The following is a 17,862-nucleotide window of genomic DNA, read 5'->3' on the forward strand; positions in this document are numbered from 1 at the left end:
ATGAAGATAAGGAATCACACTGAAGTAACTGTGTTTTTCCTGATGGGAATCCTTCAGACAAAAGGGCTGGAGGGCCTGCTCTTTGTCCTGTTTTGGCCTCCTACCTCTTCACCTTGTTGGGGAACCTGCTCATCTTCCTCACCATTCTGGCATCCCCTCACCTCCACACCCCCACGTATTTCTTCCTGGGAAGCCTCTTCATGCTTGACATATTTTTCCCTTCTGTGAATTCCCCTAAAATGATGCTCTACCTCCTGGGGCAAAGCCACACCATCTCTTTCTGGGTCTGTGCATCCCAGCTCTTCTTTTACCACTTCCTGGGCTGCACAGAGTGCTTCCTGTACACGGGGATGGCTACCACCACTTTTTAGACATCTGCCACCCCCTGCAGCACACGGTCATCATGACCCCTGGAACGTGTGCTGTCCTGACCTTAGCACCTAGCTGGGGAGCTGTCTGCATGCATCCGTCCTCACCTTCCTCATCTTTAAGTTGCCCTACTGTGGCCCCATTGAGGTGGACAATTTCTTCTGCGACATCCCGGTGGTGCTGCCCCTGGCTCGTGCAGACACTTCTCTGGCTCAGACAGGGACTTTTGCCAATGTGAGTCTTGTTGCTCTCCTGTGCTTTCTTCTGATCCTCACTTCTTACACTGGAATTATAATGTCTATCTTGAAGATCAGTTCATCAGAAGGCAGGCGCAGAGCCTTCTCCACCTGCAGTGCGCACCTGACCTCCGTCCTGCTGTTCTATGGACCCGTGGTCCTCATTTATCTCTGACCTGCCTCCTGCCCGTGGCTGGATTCTGTGGTCCAGGTGTTGAATAACATCGTTACCCCTTCCCTGAATCCTTTAATCTACACCTTGAGAAACAAGGATGTTAAATTGGCCCTGAGAAAAGTGCTAATCCATGGAGTACATATTTGTGGGGAATAAGTTTGCATGTCATTTTCTGTCTTTACAATGTTGCCTTGTGTTTATCTGGGGTAATTAGTCCATATATTTGGTGTGATTGCTAGGTGGGGTTTGGGCCAAAAATAACATTGAAAAATTTCTGGTGTGACTTATGTCCCTATATTTACACAATCTCTAATTCAACAAAATCTTTACAATGTTTACCATATGCCAGACAGTATTCTATGTACTTTACAAATGCTGACATAAGTACTTTTAATAATAATTAAATGAAGTACATAATATTATTATCCCATTTTTACCTATGAGGAAATAGTACTAAACTGCTGAGCCGGATATGAATGAGAGCATCTTAACCTTATGCTAATGTGGCCTATGTATTGTATTGTAGGAATTGTAATATAATTATTCCTTCTAGAAACTTCATTTTCTATTTACATGGAACAGTCTCCAATTTGCCACATGCAAAAAATCTGTAGTCTGTTTAATTTGCTCTATTGTTTTCTATCGTTTTTTATTTCTGTATTTTGAAGTATGATGTATCTTTGAGAGTGATATAAAGAAAATTTGTTACATTTTAGATATCAGGTGACACTCATTTGTGAACCAACATATTCTCAGGTAGAGCTTCTACTCTCAGGGAAGTATTCTTTCTTTTTTGACAATGGTTTTGATTCTATGAGAAGGATTGCAGATTTCCTTTATTTAAGCCAAAGACCGAATTTGAATTTCATAATTCCAGGTCAGTTTTTTTATTCCCATGTAAGTAAATCGTACTGAAGAAAATTAGAAAATTGTAAGTAACTAATGTGGCTAGAAGCCCCTCATTTATCCAGCCTCCAAAAATAACTACTACTCAGAGTTTGGCATTTTTCCTGTATTTCTCATTAGTAACTACATTGGATCCAGAACCCTGGGTTTCTGACTACCTGATTGGAATTCTTTCATATATCTTTATCTCTATATCTAACCTATGTCATGTATATTTATATATCTATATCATCATCTATATCTCTATATTCTCTGTATCTGTCTACAATCATTTATAACTACATCTCACCTAGCATATGTATATATGTATATGTGTTATGTGTAAAGAAATTTATATAATTATGGTAATACTGTGTATGTGCATGTATGTATCTTGTTTGAAAATGCAGCAACCATTTTCAATTTCATAAAATTTTAATGGGCCCTTTTAAAAGTCTGTGTGATATTCTAATTTATAAATCAATATAATTATCCCAATTATTGCTGTATTATTAAGCTTTTAAGTTTGATTTCAGTTTTTTAATGTCTTTAACCATAACTTTACAAAGAACATCTTTGTGCTTGAAGTTTTTCCCACATTTCCATTATCTAGTTAGCTGTGGTATTGCAGATCAAAGGATGCGAGCTTTCTTCTCTTTTTATACATGCTGACAAAATATACAGAAGTGCCTATAAAATCACTTCTAGAAATATAGTTTATCTTCCTTTATTATCTAAAATACTGTCCTGTATTTTACTATATTAATAATTTGTTAATATTTCTTTCAAATGAGGAAGTATATGTTTTACATATTTATTTGAATGTCTTCTTGTATGTAAAATCAATCATCGTCATTTGTCCATGTTTGATGGGATCTTGGGAATTTTCTTATTATTTCCTGTTCATACATTTAGAATATTACTTCTACGATGTGTTGTATTTTTCCTTACTTTGTCATGTATGCTTTGCTTTTATTGTAATTTATTTAAAGAAGTCCTTATCTTTAATTTACATGTAGTTGAATTTACCAGTATTTTCTGTTTTCTTTTTTTTCCATTGAGTGCAAGATCAGAAATTACTGTAACTCCACTCTTGTAAATATATAGCAATGGATTTTAGAGTTGTTTATCTTAAAATAAATTCATTACCTGGAATTACTTGGTGGGAATCTAATTTCTGTTTATCTTTGTAGAGCTAACTTCTTATTTTAATGTGCTAATGCTTCTCCAATATTGGATTACCTATGTATCCCATTTAGGGTTTTTCATGACTAATAAATCTTTGTTGTGTTTAGCCACTAATTTGTGTACTAATTAATATAGCTCCCCCAGTATTTTATTAAGAATAATCAGCAGTAAAGCCTTACCAGTTTTAGAATGTTATGTTTTATGTATTAACTAAAGCAGTCTCTTCCTTTCAGCAGAATTTTTATTTGTTTTATTTGAAACTTCATTATGAACCAAGAGTGTAGTTTGTGTTATTGGAAGGCAAGTTGTTGAAAATACTGATGATTATTCATATAAACCAGAAATTCAGATGTTTAAATACAATTCTCAATTTTTAAACATTGCAAGTCACTTAAAAAATAAATCTAGGGTAGCAGATGTGGCTGAAGGGATTGAAATTCTGCCTACCACATGGGAATTCCTGAGTTCAGTTCTCAGTGCCTCCTGGAGAAGGTGAGCTGGTGCAATGGGCAGGCACACCAAGTTGACACAACAAGATGAAGCAACAAGATCATGCAATGAAGAGACAGAAAGAGGAGAGAGAATGAGAGACACAGCAAACCTGGGAGCTTAGGTGGCTAAAGTAATTGAGAGCCTCTCTCCCACATGGGAGGTCTTAGGTTCTGTTCCAGGTGTCCCTTAAAGAAAAGATGAGCAGACAAGGATAGCACACAGCAGATGGACACAGAGAGCAGACAGCAAGCCCAAACAATGGGGTGGGGTGGGGTGAAGAATAAATAAATAAGATAAATCTTTAAAAAAGAAACTATTTTTTAAAGTTTACCAGCAGAGCATAAGGTTGGGATGAGCTGTTAGCAATGTGTTCACTTAGTCATATGATTTTGTTTAGTTTACAAAATTAAGATGTTGTTATATTTTTTGTTCACAAGAGCCACACAAATTGAATAAGCTTCAGTCCTCACCAATTCTGGATTTGCTATTGAATTACACAATAAAGAGGAGATTCAGTCTATCCTCTCCCTACAAAAAAAGTTACTTGTAACAAACACAAAACATGTAAACAGAAATACAAGAGATATGTGGTTATAAAATTTATGATCTTTCTAAAAATAAAATTTCAGTGTTTATATTTAGTTACACTACAAAAATTATGGAATTTTCATGAAAAGACAGTATTTTTGTTACACATCTAAGTAATGATAAAAATATGTGAAAGTTCGTATTCTCACCATTTACGTATATTCTTTTTTTAATCTTTATTTAAACAATGATGACTGGCTTGAAAAGTATTGGTGTAAATAAAAAAGAAGATAAATGGACCTTGGATTGGCAAGCACAATCCCATTAAATTTACCTTTGTTAGATAAAAATTCACTCAGGAAAAGCAGATATCATTGACTTTTTTAGATGTGCAAGATGTACAACCGAGAACTTCTTCAAATCAAGAGAACATGTTTTAAAATAATATGAAGGTCACAAGAAAATTTCACACTTTTTATTCCCAAGGGTCAAATATTTTCAGAGATGATAGCTGTTTAAAAACAAACAAACAGGGAAACAGACTTGGCCCAGTGGTTAGGGCGTCCGTCTACCACATGGGAGGTCCGCAGTTCAAACCCCGGGCCTCCTTGACCCGTGTGGGGCTGGCCCATGCGCAGTGCTGATGCGCGCAAGGAGTGCCCTGACACACAGGGGTGTCCCCCGCGCAGGGGAGCCCCACACGCAAGGAGTGCACCCGTAAGGAGAGCGCCCCAGCGCGAAAGAAAGTGCAGCCTGCCCAGGAATGGCGCCACCCACACTTCCCCTGCCACTGAGGACAGCAGAAGCGGACAAAGAAACAAGACGCAGCAAATAGACACAGAGAACAGACAACAGGGGAAGAGGGGAATTAAATAAATAAATAAATCTTTAAAAAAGCAAACAAACAAACAAACAAAAAAACAAATCAATATTCATGTCTCAATTGTGCAGATTTTACTAAGAGATCCCACAAATTTTTATTATTTTTGCTTGTCGTTCCTTCCATCCTGAAAGTATAAGGATGTTCAATTTCAGTAATTACTATAAGCAAAAGTACAGCTACAAGTTGCAATTTACATGTATCTTTTTAAGCAAAAGTTCAACATTTCATCAGTTATTTGTGTTAAGTTGGATTATGTATGTGTCTTGAATATATCAAATATAAGTAATGAAATCATGTTTTTTAAGTTTGTGTTTATTTTCATTTAATCTCCAAGTTATGTACTCAGGATTTTTTTTTCTTTAACAGATCAAGTATGCACTAAAAAATAATCATGCAAAAAACATTTTTCCACCTAAAATTTTTAATTTATTCAAAAGGCTCACAGTTCATAAGGAACTTTCCTTGATAATAAGGCCCTAGGAAAACTAAATGATAAAACGGTACCCTTGATCCAGGTTCTCCGTATGGGACAGAGAATGAGCAAGGAGTAATGAACATAGTGGGAGAAGAAAACCTTTCTCTCTTCCTGGTCTTTTTGAAACTTTTCCTCCAGTGTTTAGGTGGATAAATCAGGTAGTTCTATGAAGTCCTGCTGTCTCCAAGAAAAAGGAGGACTCTCCACTTGGATTTGAGTGTAAGTCATATTCTCCAATCTTTTTTTACCTGTGTTGGGGAATATTGACAACTTGCTGAACTTGTGGTCCCCAATTGGTGGTGAACCTGCTTCATTCTCGAGTCAGAGCACAGGAGTTCAGAAGGAGTCTTAGGCTTCGATCTCAATCAGCATCATTGCAGGATGGCATGAGAGCAATCCTACTAGAGGAAAGAAGCAGGGCTACAGAAATCATTTGAGGGAAGAGATAATGAGATGACAGTTATGCTAAACTGCCTGGTTCGGTTTGTCCTTAATAAAGCCTGACTGATGGGCGCAGGCATGCAGAAGCCAGGGGCATCACTGAGACTGTGCAGGAGGGCATGATGGAGGGAAGGATTTGAGTATTTTGGAACTAATTATGATAACTGTCAGGTAATCTAAAGTAAATAAAAAACTAATAAGCAGAAGGAAATGCTTATAGAAGAGAAAATAGATGCGGTTAATGAGTTAGGCGTTTCAAAGAAGTCATTTGTTCCTTCTATAAAAACTTACCAGCAGCACAATGAAATGCCAAATCTGAGCCTATAAAGAGCTTACAACCTGGTGTAGGAATATAGACACTATTTGAAAAATGGTACATATAAATTGTAATTATCAACTGTGTGGTAAGTGCTAGGTAGGAAAGTTCTGTGGATCAAAACACTTAATGGGAAAGTATTTGTATCCTAAATATTCCACACATGTTTTCCTCTCACATCAATAAATGTGTAGTTATATCTTAACTTGTATGACTGGGTGGTATTCCAAGGAAGTCAAGCAGGGCTTCCTTAGAAAGGATATGAGAGCCGATAGTGAAAAAATAAGAGTGGAGGCAAGGGAAGGTGACAGACTTTCTAGGCAGGGCAGTCTCAGGGGCAAAGACCCTGTGGACATGGGCACAGCATATTTGAAAGCCTGAGAGGTAACAATTATGATATCGAGTTTGAGAGACAGAAAAGCAAAAGATAACTCAGAGTGCAGTGGCCCATTTTATATTTTTTAAAGATTTATTTTATTTATTTCTCTCCCCTTCCCCCCCACCCCCCCAGTTGTCTATTCTCTGTGTCTATTTGCCACGTGGTGTTCTTTGTCCGCTTCTGTTGTTGTAAGTGGTACGGGAATCTGTGTTTCTTCTTGTTGCAGTGGCCCATTTTAAAAAGCATGGTCTTTACATGGGAGTAATGGGAAATTTAAGAGGATTTTATGCAGCGGTATGTTTGGAGAGTAGTATGTGTGTGTGAAGAGCCTAGGAAGGGATAATAATAGCTATGAAGAGAGATACTGGGGGAGTACAGGAGCATCAGGAAGACGTCAGGAAGGTCATCTGATTAGAATTTAAGAAAACTGGCCAAAAAAAAGAAGAAATGGTTTAACCACCTTGTCATAGAAAAGACACTGGGAATATATTTGGGTTAAGGATCTGCCTTATCCTAATCAGATGATATCATTATAGAACTTCTTTATCTGCTTTCTTTGTTTCTCTACTGGCAGATACACTCAGAGGATGGTTTGATTCAAACACCCAGAGGACTAGAACCCCCAAAGGATAGCAACAGGATTAGAAGGAAAATCAGAACACTTGACTCAGTGGGACTAGAACATTTTATTACCAGTTACTTTAAACGTAATTTATATACAACATAAACAAATAGAGCAACTGTATGGTTTAGAAATGACTGTGCAGTTTATTCTACTATGGAATGTCTTTGGATATTTTTTCCTTAAAACTTCCTGGTTCAAATAAACTCCTTTCATCCCATACTAAATTCATTTCACCCCATACGAAGATAGCCTTACAATTTCTTGAAAATGGTTAAAAGCTCATTGTAAAATAATGAAAACAACACAGAAAAGCATAATTAAGAATATGAAAAAAATCATCCAAAGTATAATTGCACCTTTTAACCAGTGGAATATTCTTTCAATTATTTCTGAATGAACATAGACACACTTCATATCTAACAAAAAATAAGATGTCAACACTCACCAACTTTTTCCTGCTTCCACCTGCTATGGGGATTCCATATTTGATTGCTGGGTTGACAGGGCCTTTATTTTGTAGAGTCAGTGTTTTGGGTAGAAAGAGAACTGGAACAGCTAGTGAGAAAAGATGTAAGTAGAAAAAGCAGAGAGTTGCTTGGGAAAAATAAAAAGAAGACTTAACAAAATGGGTACTGATGAGGAAAAACTAGAATCAATGCTGACTAAGAGGAGGGAGTTTTGGAAGGCTTGAAGACAGGAATAAGAAATAATATTGGGTATTGAAAGTAAAGAAGCTGGGGCATATTTTAAGAAGTGGTATGTGAGTATGTGTATGCATGTTTTAAAATAAACTCTTATGTCCTGTTTTGGAGGCTTAACAGAAGTTTTATGTAGAGGGAAAGATTTAGGTTTTAAACATTATTTTATATGCCAGACATTCAATACAACACTGATTTAGAAGGGACAAAAGAGGATCAGCTTCATTCAAATTTAAGTGTCATGTGTCATCAATTTTACCTAAATGCAGAAATATATTTACTGTAGGGTATGCTGTTAGTACATGAAACATATCACTGCTGTTTCTCCTTCAAAATCAGTAATAGGGTATTTATATCATAATTTGCATGGATAGGTGGAATTCTGTTCACTCGGTCATTCATTCCACGAGCATATACTGGATGCAACTACGTCCTTTGATACAATAGTGAATCAGATAAGCACTGTCCCTGTTCTTAAGGAACTCTCATATGCTAGGAAAGAAAACCATTACGTAATTTTAAGAATGAGGTATGGTTGTCGATAGGACTTACTGGCTATTTCAGATATCACGGAAAGTAGTTTTTTCTGCTAATATCTAGCATTGATGGGGCAGCAAATTAATACTGACATTGCCTAGGACTCGCATATCATCTAGGACAAGAATCCCTAAAGTCTGGGTAAAAAGATTGTGCAGTCTTGGTCTTCTGTCTTTCAGCTTAGGAGGGTACATAGATCCCTCATGTTTTATCTCACAACATTTATTTATGCTTGAGTGAACTCCATTCTCATCTTTTTGACTCATGACTTTTGTTAGGCTACCAATGTATTTATTCAGTTTTTTAAAATTTTTCCTCTTATTTGTTTCACTTTCATGGTTTCACATGGAATGGAAATTGTTGGGAATACAATGGAATAAAAAACTAATGACTACAAATCTTGAAATGTAAGGGCTGGTATACCTTTTGGATCCCGAATAAATAGTACCCTTATAATTCCACCGCATTCTAGAGAAGATTGAGACTTAGTTATCCTTCTCATTGTTTTTGGAGGTGAATTGGAAAATTAATATGTTGAGAGAACTAAATGAGTTTGTTAACTAAACCCCATAAAAAGCCATCTTCTCTTCAAACCAAAAGGAATGGGCAGGCTTTCAAACTCTTTTAGCTCCAAAAGGTAATTTGAACTATTGACAACTTGGTGGAGTAGGAAATAGTTAAGAGTTAAGAGGCATTGGGGCTAGCCATGGCTTGATAATAACTATACGGTATACCTTAAAGCTATGTTTCATCACCAGCATCTGTAGAATGGGTAGTGGAATAAGATAAATGCCCATAATTATAAGTCATATTACAAACATGACCTTTGTCTGTTCTTCTTTCAACAGTTATTTATGGAATACCTTCTAGGTATCATGAACTGTCCTAGGCTCTGGAAAGAGCTTCAGAGATCTGAGGACATGTTGTGTTGCTTAAGGTAATGTGTGACTTGGGTCCATTATTGAAATCTGTAATCCTCAAACTCAATTCTACAAATGTGGGCACCAGCTTATGGGAGATGTGTGAAGATGAAATAAGATGATGCCTGGGAGGAAGCTCATGCTACATAAATGTTAGTTAATCCTATTCTCAGCAATATACAGAAACTGAAGCTTTATGGAAGAAAAGAGCAACAAATGCCTTCTAGGTGGAGCCAAGAAATGAAAAGAAGGGTGATTTAACCTAAAGAGGGCATTTTGAAGGCACCTTCTTGGACTGTCACAGAACCTCACCATCCCTACATGCCATCATTGGCTTCCCAGTACAGGGATGAGAAATCTCTCTCCAATTGCTTGCTCTGCTGATTGTATTTCTTACTCAGGGGTGAGACAACAAGGATAAAATTAGTTTGCAGCTCTTTATGGTGTAACAAGGTACAGGGACACACAAATATAGGATATCTGATTAGAGAAACAAAAGAACTCTTTCAAAGAAAGAGTTCATCCTTTTTTGATTATTTCTTTTTAAGAGAAGAAATTGGAGTATGATGATAACATACATTATTGCAAAAACCTATTGTTACGCCCATAATTTATTCCAGGACAATATTTACGACAAGTGGAACACCATTTTCAGTGACCTTTTCACTTCCTTGTTCCTTAAGGAATATATTAATGAGTTCAGCATGGGCGAGACCAGATTATTTAGTATTTGCGTTATGGTACCAAGTAAGGGATTGGGTGTGGGCTGCAAGTAGATGATGATCACAGGTCCATAAGCACAGAGTATTGCTGTGAGGTGGGCACTGCAGGTGGAAAATGCTTTCTGCCGGTCCTCTGTTGAACGGATTCTCAAAATGGCAATCCCAATGCCCGTGTAGAAGACACAAATACTGAGCAAAAGCATTAAAGCCAGAAGGCTAACATTAATGGAACTCACTTTCTGGGCCAGTGAGCTGTCCGTACATGCCAGGGGTAAGACAGCAGGAATGTCACAGAAGTAGTAGTTCACGTAATTAGGGCCACAGTAGGTTAACTGAAAGGTAAAAGAAGTCAACATGGTGGCTTGAAGACAACCCACCAACCAGGTCCCTATGACCAAACCCACACAGACTCTGGGCTTCATGATGAGCATGTACCTCAGGGGATGGTAGATGGCAACAAAGCGATCATAAGCCATTACTGAATAGAGACAGCCTTCGGTGGAACCGAGAAAATGATGGAAGAATATTTGTGCCACACATCCCTTGTAGGAGATGGCTCGGCTCTTGCCTGAGAGGTAGAAGAGCATTTTGGGACAGGTTACTGAAGGGAAGAACATGTCAAAAATAGATAGGAGTCCCAGGAAGAAATACATGGGGGTGTGAAGGGTAGAGGAAGAATAAATGGCTATGAGGATGAGCAAGTTGCCAAACAGGGTGAGGAAGTAGATGAATGAAAAGATGACAAAGAGCACAGTCTCCAGTCCCTCTGTCTGAGGTATTCCCATCAGGATGAACTCCTGAAGCTCTGTGTGATTCCTCATGTTTTTGGATGGTGGTCTGGGTGGAGATAAAAGACATGAGACAGTGAGCATTCAAGGGGTTAGCAATCCTGATGGACCCAACAAGAATTCATCAAGCTAAGCATGATGATGACCTTCTGCTGAAAGCACTTGGGGGCTGGTAAAAGAAATTTGTCTCTCTGTGTCTGAAGATATCTTCCTCCTTCCAGAATGTTATCGAATATGAAGGAAAAAAGACACATTTACATGTAGAAACCCTGGATTTGCTAAGAGAAGAAAGATCTGAATACCCAACAGGTAAACACAATATAATTAATTTGAACAAGTATGCAATAATGAATACCCTAAAATAGTCTCCTGGCAGTCTTATCTCAGGGATTCCTTTCAGTGCTTTTCTACAATTACGGGAGTGCAGTGAAAGTTGACTATTGTTATTCTGCTACTTTTTGATTGTTTTCATGATGTCAGTGATATACCAGATGAAACAACAGTCACATTTCTCTTGGTTCCAAAGCAGTATAAACACATTATTTTCTATCAGAAAAGCTGAGGTCAATGAAAAGGAAAGAAACATGTCATGAATATACCACTTTAGGCAGATTTTCTTTACTATGATTTTCTCTTTTAAATTTTAGCTTTTGTAACTTCATAAGTTTTTTTTCCCCTTAATCTTATACTTCTAACATCCTCACTCTTTCTAAAGCTCTATCTACACAAGTTCTTAGGTATCAAAGACACAGATGGAACTGAAAATGATAATTAAAATAATAAATTAGTGTTACAGCCAGAATAGATATGTATACAGCTTTCATTATAAATACAAATATTAAAATCTAACTCAAAGTCTGTCTAAGTCAGAGTCAACATTACCAATGAGAAACAATTTCAATTGGGTGTTTAAAACCTAAGGTCAAGTTATGACTTTGTTCTGACAAGTTCTCACTCTTGGCAAGTACATTTCAATCTCTGAATCTCAGCTTCTCATCTGTAAAGTAGCAGAATGCATTTTCTGCACCAGGAACTTCATCCCTAATTTGTTAAAACTGATCATTCCAACAGGACTCTATTGTGAGTGGTCAGGGTGCATTATTATTAAGTCATGACAGCATGAAAAAATCAGGAAAATTCTTGGAAAATCACTGAATAATCTGCTTAGTTATGCCCCTCATTTGTGTCCCATGATTTGTATATTGACATCCACCCCTGTATTTATAACCTTTGAAAATGCATAAAATTTTTTGCATTTCATAATTAGTGAATAATAATGTTTATAAATGTTTGTTTTGGATCAACTGAGAAAATATCTACCTCTCAGCATTGCTCTAAAGATTACATATGATTATTAAAGGCTTGAGATATGATGGGATACTTCATTATTATTATAGACCCATGTTAAAAAAATTGGCAAGTTAAATGTGTGGAGATGATTGCAGATGTCTTAAGCATGCATGAGAGAGTGCACAAGGAGAAAGAGGACAAAATAAGGACAAAGGACTGAAGGAAATACCTGGAGAAATGTGTTTTAGAACAGTGTAGAATAGAATAAGAAAAGTACCAGAGAAATGATTTTGATATATCTTCTTCTCACAAAGATAATTATTTTTCCATGACATAAGAATATACATTTTTCCAAATCAGGGAACATATCCAACTAGTTTTTGAATCTTAACAAGTGTGTGGTGATGCCTAAATAATAGATCTTGTAGTCATGATTAATGAACTCTTTTAAATAAATAAATGAGTGTATCCTCCCTGGTCTTTTATAGAATGAATCTCAGAAAGAATCTGGTATTTACACAAATAACGTGTAATAAATATCTTAATTGTGGTGCCTTCCAATAATGTTTGCTACTCAGGTATATAGAGTGAGTGTAAAAGGTGAAAATTGAGAAAGATGGGGATAAGTTCTGAACACATACATGTTAAATAATTTAATTCAGAAAAAAATTAGTTTGTTCCACCAAACCTTCCCCCCATGACCTTTCATCTTCAATTTCTTCTTTCTTCTATGGAGCTTTGGGCTCTCCATTCCAAATGTTTCTCTTCCTTAGGCATCTGGAATTGAGTGTGGGTTCTCTAGCAAAAGACTGCTTGGTTTTCATTCCTGATCAAACAGAGAATGCTGCGTATCAGATGACTGATTGTCTTGTCCCCTAGGCTGACTTCCCTAGGGTTAGTACGAGCAAAAAATTCTCTGCTCTTGGTGGTTTTTAAAAGGTCTCATTTGCCTTTGGAGTCTTGTCTGTGATGAATCTCAGGAGGAGGAGCCCTTAAGTTTAGAGAGCAATTAAATGTCAAATGTTGAGGGAATTTGAGAGGAAATAGACCTTGGTAGTGAAGGTCATCTTTAAAGGTAAGGATCTCTGGGATCCCTCTTGGCCAAGCCTTTTATTTCCATTTTGGGGAAACATTGACTCCTTTTCTCTATAGACCTCATAGATTTTGCCTGGTCATCTTTCATTTCTAAAGTTTCTGCCTACTACCTTATCTCTTATGGTTGTGAAAAAAACCTTTAACATAAAGAAACAAGTACCCGCCTTGGAGCCAGGAGTTTCTGGGTGCTTCCATTAGTACATGTACTTGAGCAGGTCAATGATACTCTTTGAGATTTAATATTTCAATTTGCAATATGAAGTAATTATTTTATTTTATAGGGTGATTATGAGAATTAAATGAGATAATGCTTTGAAATTTGGCATATGACGTGTGCTCATAAGATTTTTATGATTTCTTGAGATTGGATGGAACATAAATTTCTAATCTTAACTTTATTGTTCAAATCTTTCCATTCCTTTTTAAAAATGATCCTTTACTCCTTCTCTCTTTCCTCCCAATTTAGGTGGAGTTTGTTTTTTGTTGTTATTTGCTTGTTGGCTTGTTTGTTTTCATTTGGTAGGTTTAGTGGTTCTATTTGGTAGAATTACTTTAACTGGTAGCAATTACAGAGAAACAGATGGAAGAGATGGTGAGAATCCAGGTTCACAGTTGATAATGCCTCTGAAACATTCTTATTAGAAAACACTAGGTATGTGAGTCAACATATTGGAGAGCAAGTTAATTGTTGATAATGGCTTTCATTTTTCAAATATCCCTCAGAGGTAGATGTTTATATAAAGATTCCTAATTTTAAAATGTTGCAACTCGTTTAATAGAAAAAATAAATCTTTTCCCAAATACCTATGTGCAGAACATCAGGTTGGGATGGTCTGCCAGCAATGTGTTCAAATAGTCATATGATCATGTAAAGTGTTCAACATTAGGATGTTTTTATATTCTTTTTCTTCACACGGGCCACAAAATTGAAAAAAATTCAGGCTCCAAAACTTCTAGATTCACCATTGAGGTAAAACAGCAGATACATTCTTTCCTCTCCTTGTAAAAAACATCACTGAAAACACATACAAAGCATGCAAACAAAAAATACCCGAGTTATCTTTGCCTATAAAGTATATAACTTTCTTCTTGTAAAATTTCAGTGTTCATGGAATATTTAAATAGCTACACTAGTCCAAATATCCCTTGGAATTTCACTGTATAAAAAGAAAATTTTTATTGCACACCTAAGTAATAATGAAAATATAAGAAATGTTCATAATGTCATAAACATATTTATTCTTGATTTATCTTTAATGATTTTAATCTTTTTTTTTTCTTTTTTTTTAATTTTTTTATTTTTTATTGACTTTGTAATAATATTACATTAAAAATATATATGTGAGGTCCCATTCAACCCCACCCCCCCACCCCCCCTCTCCCCCCCCCCAACAACACTCGTTCCCATCATCATGACACATCCATTGGATTTGGTAAGTACATCTTTGGGCACCTCTGCACCTCATATACATTGGTTCACATCATGGCCCATACTCTCCTCTATTCCATCATGTAGGCCCTGTGAGGATTTACAATGTCCGGTGAAGCACCATCCAGGGCACCTCCATGTCCCGAAGACGCCTCCACCTCTCATCTCTTCCTGCCTTTCCCCATACCCTTTGTCCATTATGTCCACTTTTCCCAATCCAATGCCACCTCTTCTATGTGGACACTGGATTGGTTGTGTCCATTGCACCTTTATGTCAAGAGGAGGCTCAGATTCCACCTGGATGCTGGATGCAATCCTCCCATTTTCAGTTGTAATCACAATGATTTTAATCTTGATAACCGACTTGAAAAATACTGGGTACATATAAAGAGAGCTTATAAATGCATCTTTGAGTGGCAAGCAGAGTTCCCTTAAATTTACCTTTGTTAGATAAAAATTTACTCCAGGTAAGGGAAATATCATGATTCTTTTAGATGTACAACCAAGAACTTTTTCAAATCAAGAGAGCATGTGCTAACTTAATGTGATGGTCACAGTGAAAATACTCACTTTCTTTATTGCTTACAGTCATGTGTTTTCAGTGATGATGTTAGTGTAAAAAAAAAGTCAAAATCATACTGCAATTGTGCAAACTTTAGTAAAGAACTCAGAAACATTACTTTTGCTTCCAGAAAGAATAAGGATGCACGATTTCAATAAATATGTGCAAAAAAGTGTAGTTACAAATAGCATTTTATCTGTATCTATTTAGACAAGTTTCACCATATGATCAGTTCTTTGTGTTAAAATATTTCTGATAAGGGAGCACCTGCCTCCCACATGGGAGGTCCTGGGTATAGTTCCTGGTGCCTCCTAAAGAAGGCAAACAAACAACGAGCAGACAACGAGCAAAAACAATGAGCAGACAATGTGCAAAAAACAAGCAAGACGATGAGCAAACAAAGAGCAGGTAATGAGGGAAAAAAAAAGAAATGAGCAGAGAGCAAATGTGACTTAAGAAACTGAGCACTTTCTTCCTATATGGGAGACCCAGATTCAGTTCCCAGTGTCTCCTAAAGATAAAACAGGCATGTTTCACTCTGTAGCATGCCCACAGACCATGTGCTTTTCTCCTTTTCTTGTTTCTTACTAGTCTTTACTCCCTTCCCTATAAAAAAATAAACAATAAAAAGAAAGAAAAGACAAACAATGAGCAGACAAGAAAAAACAATGATCACACAGATGAGGGAGCCATCATGGTGTGGGGGGAATAGTTTTGATATGTGTCTTGAATATATCAAATATAGGTAATGAAATTGTACTTTTTAAGTCAATGTTTTATTTCTATTTAATCAGCAAGTCCATGTTCTCAGGATTTTTTTTTCTTCCACAGAGGACATGTTAAAAAATGATCATGCAAAAAAGCATTGTACCATCTAAGGATTTTAGTTGATTCAAAAAGGATTGCAACTCATAAGGAACTGTACTTGATAATAATGGTGTTAGAAAAAAGTAAAGGATAAAATAGTATACTTCTTCCAGGCTGTCCACATGGGATAGAGAAAAAGTAAGGCATAATGAGCATAGCTCATTAACACTCAATAAATATCTGATTTATTTCCTTTACTATTGGTACTGGAAGTCAGATAAAAGGAAGAATCTCCACTTGGACTCTAGTTTAAGCACATTCTCTAATCAGTTTACCACTGAACCATGTGATGGAGAAATTGACAACTTGCTGATCCTGTGTCCGCAATTTGGTGGTGAGCCCTGTTTCATTCCTTGAGTCAGAGTGCAGGCTTTCAGAAGAAGTCTTAAGCCCTAGTCTCATATCAGCATTGTTGCAGGATGGCATGAGAGTAGTCATGAGATTACTCATGAGGAAAGTAGCAGGTTCTCAGAAATCATTGAAGGGAGGATAAGAGGTGATAGTAATGCAAAACTGCCTGGTTTGGTTTGTCCTTAATAAAGCCTAACTAATGAGATCAGGGATGGAGAAGGCAGGGATACACTGAGATTGTTCAGGAGGACATGATAGAGGGAAGGATTTGAGTAACTTGGACCTAATTATAAGAATGGTCAGAAAAAATGAACTAGAGTAGAGGTAATTAAAGGCAAGAAAGTGCTTACAGAAGAGAGAAATAGATGTGCTTAATGAGTTAGCAATTTCAGTGAGATCATTTATCATTCTTCAAAACATTGCCAGTAGCTACTATGAAGTGCCAAATCTGTACTGTGTTCTGGTATGCATATCATTATCATGATTTCTGCCCCCAGATAGCTTAAAACTTGGTTCAGAAAGAGGGACACTATTTAAAAATTTTTACAAATAAATTACAATTATTCTCTGTGTGGTAAGTACTAGGTAGAAAGTTCTGTGTATCCAATACTCCTAATGGGAGAGGATTTGTTCCCTCATGTTCGTTCCCCTTCCATGTCAATAAATATGCATTTACATCATAATGTGTATGGCTGGGCAGTATTAGTTGGAAGTCAGGGATAGCTACCCTAGAAATGATATGAGAGCTGAGATATGAAGACTAAGCAAGAGTGGGTAGTAGAGAAGATGGAATACATTCCAGGCAGGAGAAACTACGTGTGCAAAGGCCCTACAGAAATGAGCAGAGCATGTTTGATGGGCTTGAAGAGAAAGAGTTTAACCATAGTGATATCAAATTTGAGAGACAGAAAAGCAAAAGATAACTCACAGCTCAAGAGGCCATTTTAAAAAGCACAGACTGTTTTAGGAGCAATAGGAAATTTTAGAGGGTTTTAGGGAGCATTATGTTTGAGAGGATGTGTGTGTGAGAGAGAATAGGAAAGGACAATTCTAGTCCCAGTGGGGAGTGAAGCCAGGAAGCACAAACACATCATCAAGACATAAGGAAGTTCAGTGGACTGTAAAAATTCTGAGAAAATTGCTCAGAAAAAAGGAGACATGGTAGCCACTAAGAGTCACAGAAAAACTACTGAAGCATATGTGGATTAACACTTTGTTATAGCCTAACCTAATGACATCAGAAAAGATCTTCATTTTATGCTAAGTTTCTCTACTGAAGGCACATTCAGAAGCAGACTTTGATTCTACCACTCAGGTAAAAGTCTCCATACAAACATATTCCAGGAATACCCAGAGGACTAGATCCCACAGAGGATATTAGCAAGGTGAGAATGAAATTCAGAACACTTGACTCTGGGATTAGACCATTTTATCATCAGTTAGTTTAGGAGTGACTTCTGCAATGAGTGTTTTGAAGGACATGTGGAACACATGGACTTCGAGAGAGCTGGTTGCCTATCTTTACTGAAAAACTTAAAATTGCAATCTTCAGGTTTTTAAATTACCAACTTATTACATGGACAGAGAACTAAATTATACTCATAACTGTCC

General features: G+C 36.8%; 1 protein-coding gene and 1 pseudogene across 1 annotated transcript; one reads left to right on the forward strand and one right to left on the reverse strand.

The window, feature by feature from the left end:
• Positions 1-936, forward strand: LOC101433143 (olfactory receptor 10D3-like; annotated as a pseudogene).
• An 8,839-nt stretch (positions 937-9,775) lies between these two features.
• LOC131276302 (olfactory receptor 10N1-like) lies at positions 9,776-10,690 on the reverse strand. The gene has a single exon (XM_058289253.1). The coding sequence runs from the start codon at positions 10,688-10,690 to the stop codon at positions 9,776-9,778; it is 915 nt and encodes a 304-aa protein (XP_058145236.1).
• Between the last annotated feature and the right edge of the window lie 7,172 nt (positions 10,691-17,862).

The sequence above is a fragment of the Dasypus novemcinctus genome, chromosome 27 (genome assembly GCF_030445035.2).
Source record: "Dasypus novemcinctus isolate mDasNov1 chromosome 27, mDasNov1.1.hap2, whole genome shotgun sequence".
In the NCBI taxonomy this organism is placed as follows: domain Eukaryota; kingdom Metazoa; phylum Chordata; class Mammalia; order Cingulata; family Dasypodidae; genus Dasypus; species Dasypus novemcinctus.

Coding starts and splice junctions, on each gene's coding strand:
- LOC131276302 (XM_058289253.1), bottom strand. CDS start 10,690: ATGAGGAATCACACAGAGCTTCAGGAGTTCATCCTGATGGGAATACCT.